Source organism: Coregonus lavaretus (genome assembly GCF_964263955.1).
Source record: "Coregonus lavaretus genome assembly, chromosome: 4".
NCBI classification, from domain to species: domain Eukaryota; kingdom Metazoa; phylum Chordata; class Actinopteri; order Salmoniformes; family Salmonidae; genus Coregonus; species Coregonus lavaretus.
Window position 1 is genome coordinate 8,763,399 of NC_139991.1, and position 20,320 is coordinate 8,783,718.

At 42.6% G+C, this 20,320-nt stretch overlaps 1 protein-coding gene across 1 annotated transcript; it reads left to right on the forward strand.

Moving 5' to 3' along the window:
- The first annotated feature begins 5,915 nt into the window (after window positions 1-5,915).
- On the forward strand, window positions 5,916-16,404 carry LOC311127908 (transcription factor E2F4-like). The gene is made up of 10 exons (XM_084159807.1): window positions 5,916-6,140; window positions 6,713-7,128; window positions 9,127-9,236; window positions 9,326-9,483; window positions 9,721-9,833; window positions 9,921-10,188; window positions 10,321-10,443; window positions 12,557-12,604; window positions 14,499-14,543; window positions 14,643-16,404. Exons 2-10 carry the CDS (start codon window positions 6,985-6,987, stop codon window positions 14,756-14,758), a joined length of 1,125 nt encoding a protein of 374 aa, XP_084015933.1. The 5' UTR covers window positions 5,916-6,140; window positions 6,713-6,984; the 3' UTR covers window positions 14,759-16,404.
- Window positions 16,405-20,320: the final 3,916 nt, after the last annotated feature.

Here is a 20,320-nt window from a genome sequence, read left to right on the forward strand (position 1 = left end):
AAAAGCGTATTTCTCTCAAATGTTGTGCACAAATTTGTTTACATCCCTGTTAGTGAGAATTTCTCATTAGCCAAGATAATCCATCCACCTGACAGGTGTGGCATATCAAGAAGCTGATTAAACAGCATGATCATTACTCAGGTGCACCTTGTGCTAGGGACAATAAAGGACACTTTAAAATGTGCAGTTTTGTCACGCAACACAATGCCACAGATGTCTCAAGTTTTTAGGGATTGGCATGCTGACTGCAGAAATGTCCACCAGAGCTGTTGCCAGAGAATTGAATGTTCATTTCTCTACCATAAGCTGCCTTCAACTGCGTTTTAGAGACTTGGGCAGTATGTTCAACCAGTTTTACAACCGCAGACCACATGTAACCACGCCAGCCCAGGACCTCCACACCCGGCTTCTTCACCTCGTCTGAGGGGGGTGGTAGTGAGGAGTATTTCTGTCTGTAATAAAGCCCTATTGTGGGGAAAAACTCATTCTGATTGGCTGGGCCTGGCTCCCCAGTGGGTGGGCCTGGCTGCCAAGTGGCTGCACCCCTGCCCAGTCATGTGAAATCCATAGATTAGGGCCTAATGAATTTATTTCAATTGACTGATTTCCTTCTATGAACTGTAACTCAGTAAAATCTTTTAATATGTTGCATGTTACGTTTATGTTTTTGTTCAGTATACTTACCCATGAATGTGCACTGTTGAAAATAAATCTCCACTCAATGTTATTGCTAGCACTTGCCACCAAAATAAAGTGTACCATCTGGGTTAACTTGGTCATCCCAGATGAGGAAAAACACACTATTTCAAGCATAGTACATCATGTTTCCCTAAATACAATGTAATTAGTAGGTGTTACACAGGATTTAGCCAGTTCAAATTAAGTGTATCTTGAGGGGTACTTACTTGTAATTAATGTGTACTTATAAAATGCACTATCCATCCTGATAAACCTGGCCTAATTTTAAAGCTTCTGGTCCAAGTGGGAGGATAAACACGCTAGTACAACACAGAGTACATGTAATATCTGCATGTAATTACTAGGTGTTTCACAGGTTTCTGCTAGTTAAAATGAAGTGTATCTTGAGGGGTACTTACTTGTAATTAATGTGTATACAGTACATTGCCCATCCTGACAACCTGGCCCTCATTTGAAAGGTTCTTGAAGTTTCACTTCATTTTTATATGTGAATCTTATATTTCAATATTTGATTTGGACGGGCAAGGAGGTACGGTAGGGCAGGCCAGGCCCCCTAAGGCCCGACCATAATGACGGACCTGGGGCCAAGACACATTTCTTCAGCCTCCTGAGCTTGAAGAGGCGCTGTTGCTCCTTCTTCACCACGCTGTCGATGTACGGGGACCATTTCAGGTCCTCTGTGATGTGCATGTTGAGGAATTTGAAGCTTTTGACCCTCTCCACTGTAGTCCACGATCAGCTCCTTCATTTTGTTGACATTGAGGGAGAGGTTATTTTCCTGGCACCACTCCACCAGGGCTCTCACTTCCTCCCTGTAGGCTGTCTCCGTTGTTGTTGGTAATCAGGCCTACCACTGTTGTGTTGTCAGCAAACTTGATGATTGAGTTGGAGACGTGCATAGCCACGCAGTCATGAGTGAACATGGAGTACAGGAGGGGTCTGAGCACGCACCTCTGTGGGGCCCCCGTGTTGAGGATCAGCGTGGCGGAGGTGTTGTTGCCTACCTTCACTACCTGGGGTCGGCCCGTCAGGAAGTCTAGGACCCAGTTGCAGGAGTTCAGAGCCAGGGCCCTGAGCTTAGTGATGAGCTTGGAGGGCACTATGGTGTTGAAGGCTAAGCTGTAGTTGATGAACAGCATTCTCACATAGGTATTCCTCTTGTCCAGGTGGGATAGGGCAGTGTGCAGTGCAATGGCGATTGCGTCGTCTGTGGATCTGTTGGGACGGTATGCAAATTGTAGTGGGCCTAGGGTGTCGGGTAAGGTGGAGGTGATATGATCCTTAACTAGCCTCTCAAAGCACTTCATGATGATAGAAGGGCGATAGTCATTCAGTTCAGTTACCTTCACTTTTTTGGGTACAGGAACAATGGTGGATATCTTGAAGCAAGTGGGGACAACAGACTGGGATAGGGAGAGATTGAATATGTCCATAAACACTCCAGCCAGCTGGTCTGCACATGCTCTGAGGACGCGGCTTGGGATGCTGCGGGGCTGTGGCACCTGTCTTCCCCTGTTGCTGACTTGAATCTGCAGAACATTGTCTCAGGGCTGCCTTTGTGCAGGGGCAGCTCATTAACCCCAATGCTTCTCAGGTGTGGGGGGCTTGGCTCAAGTCCCTAATGCTGCGTTCATAACGAAGTGGGAAGGTGGTAATTACCAGTTGTGAAGTCGTGAATACCATTTGGATGCATCCACGTCCTTTGAACTCGTTGAGAAACGGCGATTGGCTAATGGCCAAAAAGCTGCATCAACCATAAACTAAAAGTACAGCTATCATGCTTGTAAACAAATTAAAGTGTTAAAAAACCATATGAATAGATTGCCTCTTACATTTAACTGCCGAAAACCACCTTCCCACTTGGTTATGAACGCAACTAGGTGCAGGATTCAGATACCTTTATCATGAAAATATGGACTTTTGGGCATTTATTGTTATGGTGATAAACTGCACTACAGGAGTGGTTAAGAACTCGGAAGGATTACTATCATCGTAGCTGCAGCTGAACGATTCTTGGGAGTGAGGGATGTAAAGGGTGAACGGCTGCATGAAGTACTGGCAGGAGCATTGGCATCCTCTCAGGTCCCCGGATCTTTGTAGGGCTCTGAGTATTTTTAGTTTTGTATACTGTTTTCGGACGTTAGAGGGCGTTATACATTTTTGTTTTCCCATTTCCGTTTTGGATTTCCCCCTTTTTGTTTTCTGAGTAGGCCTGAGTAGGCCTAACCCTAACCCTAACCCAATACAGCTTTTCAGGATGTAGACCTCCCTAAAACCCCACTGAAGAAGAAGGAGGTTGTGAATGCAGCATTATTAAAGGTAGACTCAGCGATGTGACATAGATGCAGAAAGTAAACAGCATAGTGGGTCAATTTCAGCAACAACTAAGAGCGTTGAAGTGTGAGGCTCAACTTCTTCGCTGTTTTGGTCCCTTGGCTTCCATACTGTACACAGTGTAAAGCGAACCCATGCACATGCGCAGATACTGTGTGTGACTGTGTGACATCTCTCTCATTTAAATATTTCCGGTGCAGCTCGTGGCTACGTCATTTCACTGAGTCTACCCTGAAGAAGGCACGGTGATGCTGAAACATTGCTGGTTTACCCAATAAATTACTTGGAGTTTGTATATAGATATAGGTTTGATGTTTCTCTATAAATAATTTGAATTTTGAGAGTTAATAACTGAATCCGAAACCAGGAAAAATAAAACAGAGAAACTAAATTTGGGAAAAATCTAAATGGAATTGGGGGGAGGTATGACATGTCTTGTATGACAAATGGTGTGTTGTGTTCTTCTGTCTTGGAATATTAGTCACCCATCATCAGCTCCTACAAGATCATAGAAATCACGTTCAGTCCTTCAACCCCCTCCCTCATACCCTCTCTCTAATTTTTCTCCTTCTTTATATTCCGGCTCATTCTTGTTTTATTGCGAGGAAGAGGCCCTCTCATTGTGCTGTTGTCTCTTTAGGATGGGGATGTTAGGTGGGAAATTCTAGTTTTGGTTTTGGAAGGAGAAGAGGGGGCATCTGGTTGGGTGTACTCACCAGATACCCTTATTCACCCCTAGTCCCTCATCCTCTGTCCCTTGGGGGGCCACATGCACTGTGGGGTGTCCTGGGCACCGTTAGCCTTTTGTCTGTCAAACAATGTCGTCCCCCCCCCAACACTGGATAGGGACAGCACAGCGGCTTGGGCTTTCATGTTGTTCATTGTGCATTCATAGCATAAGGCTGTCCCTGACCCCCAATGCACCCCGTTTCCACACACACAACCAATGGATCACGGGTTGTCTCTCCAATGTGACCCACAGACCAGGGTATAACTTCGACCTTGGCTTGATCCAATATTCTGACCATAACTGTTCCATATTATGTCAACAACGTGGGTTCCATTTTTTTTTATGAACTCTGTTATATATATGTTGCTTTGGATAAAAATAATCTGTTAAGTGAACTAAATAGTACCATACCATACTACCATGGTAATAGTACCATATTATTTCATTGTGCTGCCCCTGCCTCTTGAAGCATTGCCACATTTTGGCCTCCATGCTGAATTGGGGTGAGGGGGATGCTACCCCAATTGGCTGTCCCACTCCAGTCTTCTCTGTATGAGCTGGGCCTCCTAGGAAGGCTTCTTTGTGGGTTTATAACCACGGTAGACAGAAATAGGTCAGGCTGTCATTTTGTGTTTGACCATCACACCTCTAGCCTCTGATCCAGTGGTAGGATGCAGAGGTATAGCACACACATGCATGCGCACACTCACACACACATTCAGACACAAAAACACACACATTTTAAATACTTCATTTGAATCCACAAATTACATTACAATCCAAAGGCCACACTGTCAGTCTAAAGTACAAGGCCAAGACTGCCACACACACACACACACACACACACACACACACACACAAACACACACACAAATACACAGACACACAACCCTAACCCTAATTATAAACCCAATCCTAAAGCTAACCCCTATGCCTAAAATAGGCTTTGTTCTCTTGGGGACCTGGGAGATGTCCCCACGAGGGAGAATTTTCCTTGTTTTACTATCCTTGTGGGGAATTTACCTGGTTAAATAAAGGTGAAATAAAATAAAATATTTTTGGGGGGGAGATTTCTGGTACCCATGATTTCTGGTCATTTCAATCTTACACATGGGGACTCCCTAAAAACCCACCACTTCAATACAAGTGACTTTTTTGTAGAATGTTAGGAGAGCATTTTCGCTAACCCTAACCCTTTTCCTAACCTTAACCTAATTATTCTAACCTGCTACGTTAATTCTAGTGACCTGCTACGAAAAAGTTGTAGCTGTATCGAAGTGGCATGTTTTTAGGGAATCTCCTTACACATGAGTGACTTATAGAGGATAGGGGCTTTGCAAAGTTATGGAAAAGAGTCCTTGACTTGTAAAAATGATGTCTACTGTTAATCTTGTCTGTGGATGTATGGGTTATTGGTCATTCTCTACATTGTCCCAAAAATGTGAATGTCATCTTGACATAGTTCTGAAAGACATTCTAATACCGTATTTTATCCAAGACACTGGGTCAACAAAACAGTGTACAAAACATATAATATTGAGTACCCCCTGCCCCCCCCTTTTGCCCTCAGAACAGCCTCAATTTGTCGGGGCATGGACTCTACAAGGTGTCTAAAGCGTTACACAGGGATGCTGGCCCATGTTGACTCCAATGCTTCCCAGAGTTGTGTCAAGTTGGCTGGATGTTATTTGGGTAGTGGACCATTCTTGATACACACAGGAAACAGTTAAGCGTGAAAAACCCAGCAGCGTTGCAGTTCTTGACACAAACCGGTGTGCCTGGCACCTACTACCATTCACGCTCTGAATGGCACACATACACAATCTATGTTTCAATTGTCTCAAGGCTTGAAAATAATTTTTTAACCTGTCTCCTCTCCTTCATCTACACTGATTTAAGTGAATTTAACGAGTGACATCAATAAGGGATTATAGCGTTCACCTGGATTCATCTGGTCAGTCTATGTCATGGAAAGAGCAGCTGTCCTTAATGTTTTGTACACTTAGTGTACACTACAATATCGTTTCATTTTGCACAGTATCATGACACTCCTTTATGTGCGACGCTCCCTTAGAGCTAACGTGATTTCATTGGCTAAGATGAAGATCTGACCCGCTGCTTCTTGCTTCGTTCGCTGTCAAATTCGCTGTACGCGAGGCATTCGTGAACAGGAAGAAAAATGGTTGATTCTGTTGGATGAAAGATGCAGTAGGAGCGAGTTTCTAAACAGCCTTTCGAATATTAGTTAAATAAATGCCCTGAGTGATTAGCTAACGTTATATTGCTTGCTTCATACAATATATCGATGAAACTAACTCAATTTGAACAGCATTCCAATGTTGGAATATTGCCTTGATGATACCTCACTAACTCATTGGTAAGTACACATCCATTCATCACGACTTTTGTGAAAGGAGATAGCTAATTTAGGTACTGTACTGTAGCTAGCTAGTCTGCTGCTAATCGGGCGAGTTAGCTAGCTAGCTAACGGTAGTTATCTCTTGCCACCTAACGTTTAGTTGATGGAAGCCGGTTAGCCACTAGCCATCGTTGTTTTAGTTATAGTTATATGCATGTACCTAATGTACATTATTGATTCATTAGCTAACGTTAACATTCAGCTGGTATCAGATACCTAACGTTAACTACCTAGTTAGTTACCTTGTTGTTCTAACTACTGTAGCTAGCTAAAGTAACTAGGTGGTTGGCCAAAGTTGCCAATCCAGTGGCGGAGGTCTAATCGAAACCGGCTTGCATTTACTGCTAACTAGGTATTTTGCACTCATAAACAATCTGATCAAATCAAATTGGAGTAGGAACTGTAAGATATATATAGCTAGCTACTCTACTGTAGCTTCGTATCCGTGTGCAATGCATACAGTAGGTTATGGTACAGTGAGTAGTTATGTATTTTTCGTTTCATTTTCCCGTGGTGTCCTCTCTTTGCAGACGCTCCCTCCGCTTCAAATCATCCCAGCTTTCAGCCCGCCTCCAACGGCTCAGCACAGGACCTCATTGCTGGATGGCTGCTTACTGTGTTCTGGCTCACGGGGAGACGAACTGGACCGACCACTGACCCCGTAGTCGGCACAGCTTTCCCAGGGTTGCAACTCTCCCTGCGGTTGCACAGGACTAGGACGGTCGAGGGCATAGGCCCAGTGCTCGACAGCATTTAGGGAAACCTCCCATTCACTATCTCATCCAAACAATTCAGAGTGGTTATGGAGCTGGAGGTGAGCCGAACCGAGCTGGAAGGTCCCGATGCTCCCCAGTCTCTGAGACACGAGAGGAGCCTCGGACTGCTCACCACGAAGTTCGTTACTTTGCTGCAGGAAGCGAAAGACGGGGTGCTCGATCTCAAAGTAGTGAGTGATGATGGGCTTCATCTCTTTTGACTGTCTTGACTGTGTGAGAATTATTAGCTATGGGTTGTTTATGTTTTAGTGTCGTCGCAAAGTCTGCAATCTTATGACCTATATAAGTCTAAGGACTGCCTGGTTTGGTTGAAATTGCTGCATAGTGTTGTAACAGATGTGCAACAAACTCCGAGGAGATGCAGTCTGTGGAATATGACATAGACACAAACACCAGCGTTTCCGTTAGAAACATTTGTGACATGCCTCGTAAACAACAGGTGTAGACTAACTGTGTAATGCTTAAAGGGATACTTCGTGATTTCGGCAATGAGGCCCATTATCTACTTCCCCAGAATCAGATGAACTCGTGGATACCATTTTTATGTCTCTGTGTCCAGTATGAAGGACGTTTGAGGTAGTTTCGCGAGCCAATACTAACTAGCGTTAGCGCAATCACTGGAAGTCTATGGGTATCTGCTAGCATGCTAGCAGATACCATAGACTTCCACTCATTATGCTAACGCTAGTTACCAATTGTGCTAGCACTAGTTATCAAATTCCTTCAAACTGCACGCAGAGACATTAAAATGGTATCCACAAGTTCATCTGATTCTGGGGAAGTAGATAAAGGGCCTCATTGCCAAAATCCTGAAGTATCCCTTTAAATGGCGAATGGGAGGCATGCTTCAATTACCAGTTGAGAAATAAAAAAATAGTTGCTATTTTTAATCATGGCCATCAAAACAGTTTTTAACACGTGATTGCATTTAGAATTGTTGCGCAATGACACTCCAGCAGCAACGAGCTGAGGATCTGCAGCAGCAGCTCTAGCGCTGTCTTACAAGGGATCTTCCGCTCCAAATGGGCTCTGTAATAAGATACATGACGACTAACGAAAATACACACGTCCCAATTTAATTCCACTAAATTTGGTAAATTAAAGCTACACGATACAGAAATCGATCCACCATTTCCTGGTTGCAAAAATTGTAATAGTTCGCCTAATTTCAATTTATGTGACAAAACAAGCAAGTATAGTGTAGAGAATCATTCTACCATCTAAACCGCTGTGATATATATTTTCCATAACCAAAAATATTGTATTTTCAGCAGTTTGAAGCTGGTGTACAAAACTGAAAGTAAAAGATGAAAAAACGAAACTTAAGAACAGGAAGCATAGAAATAGCGCACATAGAACAGATCTACCGCTTCTTAGACTTGCTTTCAATGAGAATGACAGATCTGTAACTCACATTTCTATGTGAATTTGGTCGCGTTGCCCAAAAAGTGACATATTGCAGCTTTAACCTATAGACCGATGAGCATGACGGTCAAATGTATTTCCATCAACTGATATTTCAATCAATGAATAAAAAGTATTATTTTGTAATGGGATTGCTTTTTCTCCCAGTCAATTTGACCAGCAACAATTGTATTTATCGGCATTTCATTTTTTTTATCGGCCAAAAGCCGGCAATTACACATGCACTGCGATCGTGATGATTTATACTCTAAAATAAAATAGAAGCTTAAACTCTAATATAAAACTAAGTGTAAAACGGTTACATTATCTAGGTTAATGTCAGTAAGGAGTTTGAGAAATAAAAGAGAGGGTAAAACACTGAAAGAGAGTGTGTGTAAAAGAGAGACAAGCCGTGTCTCATCGCTCAGCGGGTGGCTTTGTCACGGTCTGTCAATATTGTCCGCATTGTTTAGTCCCCCCTCTGATAGGCACATAGGGTTGTGACCTCTCCTATTACTGGCTACCAGGGCTATGACCCATCCAGTGATTGGTTGACAGGCCTCAGTCTCACAGGCTCTGACCTTTGTGATTTGTTATTAACCCCACGCTGGATGATGCACCCCCCCCCTAAGGAGAATAGCCTTGGTAGGGACATTTGGGTGCTTGCGTTTTAAAATAATTCATTAAGTTATTTTGCTCCTGATGAGAGAGGGTGACCTTTGACAGTTGCGTTGTGAGTAATGTTGTTTTTCCTGCTCTTGTAGGCAGCAGACACCCTGGCCGTCAGACAGAAGAGGCGCATCTATGACATCACCAATGTGCTGGAGGGCATCGGCCTGATCGAGAAGAAGTCCAAGAACAGTATTCAGTGGAAGTGAGTAAGTGTGTGTATGTTCGCGCGCTTGTATGTGTGTAGGTATGCATGCAGTATGTGCTTACATTTCTCTACACTCTCTGTCTAAGGGGAGTTGGGCCAGGCTGTAACACAAGGGAGATTGGTGACAGGCTGATTGACCTGAAGTCGGAGCTTGAAGATCTGGATATGAGGGAAAGTGAGCTGGATCAGCAGAGGGTGTGGGTCCAACAAAGCATCAAGAACGTGACCGAGGACACACACAATAGTCCATATCCTTACTATGTACCCACATACTCATACCTACACCAACATCTAAATTGTTACCTCAACCTAACCTTACATAGGTATCCATGTCAGTCCACAGTCCACACCATTAGAAACGTATAGAAAAGAGCTGCAGCTCCATCTTGTCTGTACAATAGCAGAGGATACACTTGCCAGCGTTAACACTGTTATAATACTCTGTTAAGTGTAAAGGTGCGTGTCTGACCTTAACTCTGACCAACTCTGGCCTATGTTAACCATGAGGACATCTGCAGCTGCTTCAAAGATGATACCCTCTTGGCGGTGCGTGCGCCCTCTGGTACGCAGCTGGAGGTGCCCATACCTGAAGCTGTAAGTTCGATTAGTTTCTGCCTCCTCCTCCTCCTCCCCCTAGTCAGTCTGTGTCAGTCTTCTGTGTGTGTTTGTCTCCACTTTTAGGTGCAAAACGGTCAGAGGAGGTATCAGATCCATCTGAAGAGCACTTCTGGGCCCATTGATGTACTGCTTATCAACAAGGACCCAGTTAACTCCACCCCCATGGTGCTGCCAGTCCCGCCCCCTGAGGAAATGCTGCAGAACGCCAAGTCTACTGCAGCCTCTGCTGACACAACCACTGCCACTAACACACCCACCCACACATATGTCAAGACCACCCAGAGTCTGGCCACCGGCAAGCCTAAAGCAAATACAGCAGCTAAGCCATCAGGTGACCTCACTGTTATATCTCTCATGGTCTGCTAAACTCTCAATACAATATCGTTGAATTGTCCCATGTCCACCTCTGTGTCCATATAACTCTCTCTCTCGCTCACTCCCTCTCTCTCCCTCTCCTGACCAGACACCCCCAGCACTGAAAACCCTGATCAGCAACCACCATTGGATACCCGGTCCCTCCAGTCTTCTGCTTCATTGGACAACAACTCGACTGTCTTTGAACCAATCAAATCCGATTCATCTGACTGTGAGTTAGAATTCAGTTTATCTGTGTGTGCGCGTTGTGTGGTAGCAGCAATAGGGTTGGGCGATATTACGATAGTATCGGATATTGAAGATGATTGGCAGCCAGCGTCGACGGAGACGACATTGTGATGCGACAGATGATGTATAGCCTATTTCAACTTGACCGCATAACCTATTTCAATAAATATGTTACAAACAATTTACAGAATGCAAGAGAACAATTTAGACAGAGCTAAGATTTTCACCAAAGTGCCGCAAAATGTCCAGTCAGAAAATGTTAGTTTTTTCCTCTCAATGTTGGATGATCTGGGCCCTATAGCCGAAGCCTATTTTATTTTTTATCGCGGACACTCAGGTGTGTAATTATTTTAAAAGCCAAATGTTGTCTCTTCTCTCCATTTGATATGAATATGACTTACGTTTTTATGCATGCTGGCTTTCTCCCGCAGTGCTACTTCATGATCTAACGGCGTTCTAGGCTATCTCAAAGTTGTAGCTTGTTTTTTGAATAATGAGATGTAGAACAAACAAAAGCAAGATAGAAAAATCCAACGAGTTGTTTGAACAAACCTTACAGCTGAACAAAGCTTATGAAAGAAACGATGTGTAGAGTTGGCCTATTTCCATAGCCTATTATTAGCAATGCAGGCTACAACCTACCTATACAACGTATAGAAGCCTAGGCCTAATAAGAGAGGAAGGTTAGGTACAAATGTGAATCATTGAATAATTATCCAGTTCTGAGGACAGCAGAGTTGCATGCTCTGCAGCCGGCCCTTGATGATTTACAACCCATCACAGGACGTACAGCCAGCAAGGATCCTTGACTGTCACTTGTGCTTTGGCACACAGACTAGGGCAGGGCGATATATCGCATTTCTAATTTATGTTTTTGCGCAATATTCCAAATGCCTGTATCTCAGAATAGTGTTTATGTCCTTTTGTTGTCTTTTTGGTCCCGTCTCCTTCGCTCCTTCTGTGCTGTGTGCCTCTTCCCATTTACACCAGAGATCTATATATAATGACAATATGCTAATGTCTCTTCCCTAACAATGGGAGTCGTTGTCCCAAAGGTGGGAAGGCAGGTGACAAGCTTAGGTCCAAAATAAGCCCATAGAAACGCATTGGGTTTATTTTGGACAGATTTTTGCGAGGGAAACATTTGTGAAACATTTGTCAACATTTGTCAAACCTCTCACTTCGCCTCTTCCTCTCTGTTTACACATACACACCAAGCCCCTCTCCCTGCCACTCACAACAACAAAGATGAGAGATCACTTCTTCCTCTCTGACAAGCGGGTTTCAACTCGCTATTTGCATTTGAGGTTTGGTCCAACAGAATCGGTCATATGGACACCGAAATACCTTGAGACATTATTTTACTGTAATTATTTTACTTTCTAACGGTACCCTATTTATGTCTCAACTCCTCAAATTGCGCGCAGAGCAGACACTACTAAAACAGGAGTATCAATGAACATTTCATTCTGCTCAGTTTGTCACACGCGCATTGCGGTACCATGTACCGCTAGCAGCATTTTAGTCAAAGATTGTTATGCTAGCTGTCTAATTTGTTTATGAGACCTGTGTAAATGTTCTATAATGCCTGCTACAAGAAGTTAGTCATTATTAGTGAATGTGCATTATGCATGGTTCTGGTAAAATTTGTAACAAAAAGGCAATTTTCATAGACTGATTTGAATGCCAGATCAGTGATTATTGCAAAAAAGCATGTTAAATTATTTTGATAAAATAATTAAATTATTAGTGGGAGATAAACCTTGGCACTGGGCTAGTACTCCAACGGTCTCTCACAAACACACACGTAACGTACATTGTTTATCTGTTTAGTAAGCACACACTTCCGACCACATTTTTTTTTTTACATTAAAACCCTGGCTATGCCCAATGCACTGTAACACAGGAAGCACCTGTGTGGCAACAAATGATGTACAATGCCTGCCTGATATAGAAATGTGTGTGTGTGCAAGCTGTTTTATTTTTGGTTGTTTAATAAATGTACACAGGAAAACGGTGTGTGAAAGGGCTCTACCATATAAAAACAACCTCTTGTGTGCTTGTATGGTGTTCATATTGTGCCTTGTGTTTTTCAGTGCTGGATTTCCCCAAATACTTTTCTGACATGTTTGACCCCGCTAAAGGTACTGTTTGTGACTGCATGTGTGTGTGCATGTGTATCGTGTCTTAAACTTTATTTAAATGTATCCAAACAGACCCTTGCATTGTATTTCAGGTAATTACAGTGGGGGAAAAAAGTATTTAGTCAGCCACCAATTGTGCAAGTTCTCCCACTTAAAAAGATGAGAGAGGCCTGTAATTGTCATCATAGGTACACGTCAACTATGACAGACAAATTGAGATTATTTTTTCCAGAAAACCACATTGTAGGATTTTTTATGAATTTATTTGCAAATTATGGTGGAAAATAAGTATTTGGTCAATAACAGAAGTTTTTCAATACTTTGTTATATACCCTTTGTTGGTAATGACACAGGTCAAATGTTTTCTGTAAGTCTTCACAAGGTTTTCACACACTGTTGCTGGTATTTTGGCCCATTCCTCCATGCAGATCTCCTCTAGAGCAGTGATGTTTTGGGGCTGTCGCTGGGCAACACAGACTTTCAACTCCCTCCAAATATTTTCTATGGGGTTGAGATCTGGAGACTGGCTAGGCCACTCCAGGACATTGAAATGCTTCTTACGAAGCCACTCTTTCGTTGCCCGGGCGGTGTGTTTGGGATCATTGTCATGCTGAAAGACCCAGCCACGTTTCATCTTCAATGCCCTTGCTGATGAAGGAGGTTTTCACTCAAAATCTCACGATACATGGCCCCATTCATTCTTTCCTTTACACGGATCAGTCATCCTGGTCCCTTTGCAGAAAAACAGCCCCAAAGAATGATGTTTCCACCCCCATGCTTCACAGTAGGTATGGTGTTCTTTGGATGCAACTCAGCATTCTTTGTCCTCCAAACACGTCAAGTTGAGTTTTTACCAAAAAGTTATATTTTGGTTTCATATGACCATTTGACATTCTCCCAATCCTCTTCTGGATCATCCAAATGCACTCTAGCAAACTTCAGACATGTACTGGCTTAAGCAGGGGGACATGTCTGGCACTGCAGGATTTGAGTCCCTGGCGGCGTAGTGCGTTACTGATGGTAGGCTTTGTTACTTTGGTCCCAGCTCTCTGCAGGTCATTCACTAGGTCCCCTCATGTGGTTCTGGGATTTTTGCTCACCGTTCTTGTGATTATTTTGACCCCACGGGGTGAGATCTTGCATTGAGCCCCAGATCGAGGGAGATTATCAGTGGTCTTGTATGTCTTCCATTTCCTAATAATTAACTCCCACAGTTGATTTCTTCAAACCAAGCTGCTTACCTATTGCAGATTCAGTCTTCCCAGCCTGGTGCAGGTCTACAATTTTGTTTCTGGTGTCCTTTGACAGCTCTTTGGTCTTGGCCATAGTGGAGTTTGGAGTGTGACTGTTTGAGGTTGTGGACAGGTGTCTTTTATACTGATAACAAGTTCAAACAGGTGCCATTAATACAGGTAACGAGTGGAGGACAGAGGAGCCTCTTAAAGAAGAAGTTACAGGTCTGTGAGAGCCAGAAATCTTGCTTGTTTGTAGGTGACCAAATACTTATTTTCCACCATAATTTGCAAATAAATTCATTACAAATCCTACAATGTGATTTTCTGGATTATTTTTCTCTCAATTTGTCTGTCATAGTTGACGTGTACCTATGATGAAAATTACAGGTCTCATCTTTTTAAGTGGGAGAACTTGCACAATTGGTGGCTGACTAAATACTTTTTTTCCCCACTGTAAGTTAATGATAAACCGTATCTTTATGTGTACAGCAGACACTCTCTCACCTCACCCCTCTCTCTCTCTCTCTCTCTCTCTCTCTCTCTCTCTCTCTCTCTCTCTCTCTCTCTCTCTCTCTCTCTCTCTCTCTCTCTCTCTCTCTCTCTCTCTCTCTCTCTCTCTCTCTCTCTCTCTCTCTCTCTCTCTCTCTCTCTGTGTGTAGAGATGGTGAGTGCAGATCTACTAGAGGAACTTATGGCTTCAGAAGGTGAGTCTAAAACGGATTATCTTATAACCACCTTTACTTTGACTAGATGATTCCAGTTATTCATGTTTCTATCCCACTCTCTCCCTCTCTCTCTGCCAGTGTTCTCTCCACTCCTCCGCCTCTCTCCTCCCCCGGGGGACCATGACTACATCTATAACCTGGATGAGAGCGAGGGCCTCTGCGACCTCTTCGACATCCCCATCCTCAACCTTTGACCTATGAACCATGGGTAATCAGGCTCACATGAACAGGCCTTTTTAAAGAAAGAAAATAACACTTTTTTAAAACAATTCTTTGAGGACTAACAAACAGATGAAGTGGTCTATTTTTGGAGTCTTGTAGTAGAAGCTGAATTGATGAACAAACAGTTTTTGATAATTTTCATACTCTTTATTTTTGTCGCGTCCCCTTCGTTGATGTCTGAACAGGAAGTAATTTAGGTGATGCAACTTATCCTGGAGAGCAGCCCTCCCTTACTGGCTTATAAGCTTTAATGATGTCGTGGAATATATTTTTTGATCTGTGCTACTGAAGCGGCAGTGGATGTGTTTTTAAAAGTTGAGTTGTGCTACATTTGGAGCGAGTAAAGATGGCTTGGGTTGAGGAAAGGAAATGAATGGGATGCTCAAGGCAAAATCAACCACTACACCTAGGCACTTATGTACATCTGAAACAGTTGGATAGGTAGAGCTATTACCATATTGTAGTCCTAGGGGTAGGGAGGGATAGGTGCTGTGAGGAGCTGCAATGAGCTGTACATGTGAGGAGTGCAGCTACTCCAGTGCCCACATAGTGGTGCTAGAGTCACAGCAGGAAGAGAAGATCAGCTCCATCACCTGCCGCAACATAGTGTCTCCTATGAGTCAGGCACACAAGACCAGCCACAACACCACAATATACTGACAACAACATGTAAATCCATTAAAAGCCTTTACCAGTCCTAATCTATTGATACTATTGATGAGGCTTACAGTTCTCTTCAGTTGCTGGTGCATTTTATATCTTGTCTGTTTCTCCCTCAAAGTGTATGTGTGTGTGTGAGCATGTGGAGAGATTTTTTATTTGTAATTTTCACAAGTCTCAACTCTGAATTCTATTGTAAAATGCTCATTATTTTGGTGTATTTTTATACTGAACTGACACTGTCAAGGAACAGTACATATATATTTTGTCTGTCTCTGTGTTTTGACATCCGTATCCAGATTCAACTATGATGATATGTGTATGTTCAGGAAGTTCAGTAGTGAATATTTTTCAAATGTAGTGTCAAATCTGCTGTTTCATTTGTATTGTTTGGTTGTATTGCATATTTCTGTTTGTAACCTGCTCATGTTCTGATGAGTAAGTTTTCATGAGTTCACATCAGGGGTGAACTGGAACCAGAAATCGGTCTGCGAATTTTTGTCACCCCGGCCTATCTGTTCGGGGACGTATATTTTTGGTCAGAGTCTGTGAAATGGGACGTGTGTGTGTGTGTGCGTGCGTGCACGTCTTATATCAAGCTCCTGTTTTGTAGCTTTTTGTGGGAGAGGAAAAGTTAAATAGAAAGGCTGAACTATTCTACAGGTGATATGTTGGTTGTATACATAAATGTGTTTATTTTTCTATATCAGGAATATACTAATTGTAACCCCTATCTCCTCCAATTCTACAGTGTATAAGTTGCAGATTGACACACATGCACCAGTCTTTGTTATCCAATGTGCAAACAACCTCAGCATGCAGCCACAAATCCACTGAGTAAACCTGCCTATGTTTTTATACGCTAAGTGAGGCTCAGAGAATATTCGTTTTAGAAATGGGCGGTCACTCCTGATTACCGGTATGAATTTAAAAGATTATATTAAAACCTTTTTGAATTTTGTCTTTCTTTTATTGCATCACACAACAGGCACACCTTTGTCTACTTAGTTGACACCATGAGGAGCATAATATTATGTTAAGTGGCTGGCATGGCATGTGGCTGGCAAGTGGCCAGTATCTTCAAACAGGCTGAGGAAATGTAGATTGAGTCAAGGATACCTTGGAGTTCAGTGGTGTAAAGTACTTAAGTAAAAATTATTTAAAGTACAACTTAAGTAGTTTTTTGGGACAACTTTTATTTCACTACATTCCTAAAGAAAATAATGTACTTTTGGTCCATACATTTTCTCTGACACCCAAAAGTACTCGTTACATTTTGAATGCTTAGCAGGACAGAAAAATTGTCAAATTCACGCACTTATCAAGAGAATATCCTGGTCATCCCTACCTGCTTGCTACATTATTTAGGGCTATCTGACTGAATGTGAAATAGACCGACATTTGAGCTTGGTTGAAGCAGTGTACCTAAAGTAGCAGAGCAGTTTCACAATTGAAGAAGAGGGTAGTGCGTACGGCCCAGTACATCACTGGGACAGAGCTCCCTGCCATCCAGGACCTCTATACCAGACAGTGTCAGAGGAAGGCCCTAAAAATTGTCAAAGACTCCAGCCACCCAAGTCATAGACTGTTCTCTCTGCTACCGCATGGCAAGCGGTACCGGATCGCAAAGTCTGAGACCAAAAGGCTCCTGGACAGCTTCTACCCCCAAGCCATAAGACTGCTGAACAGTTAATCAAATGGCTACCTGGACTATTTGCATTGACCCCCTGTTTTTTGCACTGACTCTCTTTCACTGACTCTATGCACACTCAGACTCTACCCACACACTCACACATACCATACTGACACTCCAACACACACACACTATATATGCTCACAAACATGCATATTGACTCCTCACACAGACTCACACATTCACACTTTTCACATATGCTGCTGCTACTCTGTTTATTATCTGTCCTGATTGCCTAGACACTTTTAGCCCTACCTACATGTACATATTACATAAATTACCTCGTACCCCTGCACATTGACTCGGTACCGGTACTCCTTGCACAGTATATAGCCTCGTTATTGTTATTTTATTGCGTTACTATTAACTTTTTTTTATTTAACAGATTTTTTTACTGCATTGTTGGGAAAGGGTTTCACGGTAAAGTCTACACCTGTTGTATTCGGCGCATGTGACAAATACAATTTTATTTGATTTATATGAAAGATAAGAGTCACTCTGCACGCTGTTCAATTCCGCTCTACAAGTAGGTTGAGCTGGAGAAATTGTTAAACGCAACTCAACATTCCCAGATCGGAACCCCAACTCAACTTTCCCTGATCGGAACCCCTCTTTACTTGTTTGTGGGTCTTTTTTATTTTCAATTCTTAGAGATGTGACTGTTTGCTAAGTTTTTTAAGGCTATCTGACTGAAGGTGATAGACTGACATTTAAACTTTGTTGAAGCAGTGTAACTGAAGTAGCTGAGGAGTTTCACAATTGAAGAAATGAAACCAAAGTGTTTTTGGCAGCCTGTCAAACATGATGTAGCGGCGGTATGAACGATAAGAGTCACTCTGCGTACTATTCAATTGGCTCCACAAATAGGTTGAGCTGGAGAGATGGTTACTCTCAAAACTCAACTCTCCCTGATCGGATCTCCTCTCTACTTGTTTGTGGTTCTTTTTTGTTTAATATAATAGAAACTGCGGTCTCAATAGCTGTAGCCTATAGGCTATTGTTCATAAAAGTGTCCATATATTTAATAAAAATGCTACATATCACCTAGCCTTTATGAAGTCAATATGAACAACTTACTAGAACTTCTACGTTTATGTTAGTAATTTCTGTCTCTTAGATCTCAAATGTCACAGACACAGACTTTATGTTGACTGATAGTTATTTTTTGAGACAATAAAAAAAACTTAGCCCATATGAAATGTTTTTAACAGTTTTAAAGCCTAATCCATATAAAAAAAACATTGCCTGAACTCATATCTAATTGTATGACTGATGCAGAAATTATTTTATTGAAGTAGCTGACATATATTTATGTTTTTTATTTAATCAATGTTAACAGTTGAAATTAGGTGTTCTGAGTGCTGGCTGACGACTTTAAATGGGTGCTGGCCAGTCAAGTAATGGCGCATACTGCTGTCCTATCTGTGTTACTGCATGTTACAGATTCCTCCCTTTAGTGAGTTGAACAGTAGGAGTCAGGCGTGGGCCCCCACAGTCTTCAATTGTTTCACTTCAAACTGATATACAGTGAGGGAAAAAAGTATTTGATCCCCTGCTGATTTTGTACGTTTGCCCACTGACAAAGAAATGATCAGTCTATAATTTTAATGGTAGGTTTATTTGAACAGTGAGAGACAGAATAACAACAACAAAAAATCCAGAAAAATGCATGTCAAAAATGTTATAAATTGATTTGCATTTTAATGAGGGAAATAAGTATTTGACCCCCTCTCAATCAGAAAGATTTCTGGCTCCCAGGTGTCTTTTATACAGGTAACGAGCTGAGATTAGGAGCACACTCTTAAAGGGAGTGCTCCTAATCTCAGCTTGTTACCTGTATAAAAGACACCTGTCCACAGAAGCAATCAATCAATCAGATTCCAAACTCTCCACCATGGCCAAGACCAAAGAGCTCTCCAAGGATATCAGGGACAAGATTGTAGACCTACACAAGGCTGGAATGGGCTACAAGACCATCGCCAAGCAGCTTGGTGAGAAGGTGACAACAGTTGGTGCGATTATTTGCAAATGGAAGAAACACAAAATAACTGTCAATCTCCCTCGGCCTGGGGCTCCATGCAAGATCTCACCTCTTGGAGTTGCAATGATCATGAGAATGGTGAGGAATCAGCCCAGAACTACACGGGAGGATATTGTCAATGATCTCAAGGCAGCTGGGACCATAGTCACCAAGAAAACAATTGGTAACACACTACGCCGTGAAGGACTGAAATCCTGCAGCGCCCGCAAGGTCCCCCTGCTCAAGAAAGCACATATACATGCCCGTCTGAAGTTTGCCAATGAACATCTGAATGATTCAGAGGAGAACTGGGTGAAAGTGTTGTGGTCAGATGAGACCAAAATGGAGCTCTTTGGCATCAACTCAACTCGCCGTGTTTGGAGGAGGAGGAATGCTGCCTATGACCCCAAGAACACCATCCCCACTGTCAAACATGGAGGTGGAAACATTATGCTTTGGGGGTGTTTTTCTGCTAAGGGGACAGGACAACTTCACCGCATCAAAGGGACGATGGACGGGGCCATGTACCGTCAAATCTTGGGTGAGAACCTCCTTCCCTCAGCCAGGGCATTGAAAATGGGTCGTGAATGGGTATTCCAGCATGACAATGACCCAAAACACACGGCCAAGGCAACAAAGGAGTTGCTCAAGAAGAAGAACATTAAGGTCCTGGAGTGGCCTAGCCAGTCTCCAGACCTTAATCCCATAGAAAATGTGTGGAGGGAGCTGAATGTTCGAGTTGCCAAACGTCAGACTCGAAACCTTAATGACTTGGAGAAGATCTGCAAAGAGGAGTGGGACAAAATCCCTCCTGAGATGTGTGCAAACCTGGTGGCCAACTACAAGAAACGTCTGACCTCTGTGATTGCCAACAAGGGTTTTGCCACCAAGTACTAAGTCATGTTTTGCAAAGGAGTCAAATACTTATTTCCCTAATTAAAATGCAAATCAATTTATAACATATTTGACATGCGTTTTTCTGGATTTTTTTGTTGTTATTCTGTCTCTCACTGTTCAAATAAACCTACCATTAAAATTATAGACTGATCATTTCTTTGTCAGTGGGCAAACGTACAAAATCAGCAGGGGATCAAATACTTTTTTCCCTCACTGTAGATACCAAAGAAAAATCCAACTATAACTTTGTTTAAAGTGCTGTGG

Coding starts and splice junctions, on each gene's coding strand:
- LOC311127908 (XM_084159807.1), top strand. CDS start 6,985: ATGGAGCTGGAGGTGAGCCGAACCGAGCTGGAAGGTCCCGATGCTCCC. Junction 10,444..12,556: donor CAAATCCGATTCATCTGACT/GTGAGTTAGAAT, acceptor TGTGTTTTTCAG/TGCTGGATTTCCCCAAATAC. Junction 14,544..14,642: donor GGAACTTATGGCTTCAGAAG/GTGAGTCTAAAA, acceptor TCTCTCTGCCAG/TGTTCTCTCCACTCCTCCGC.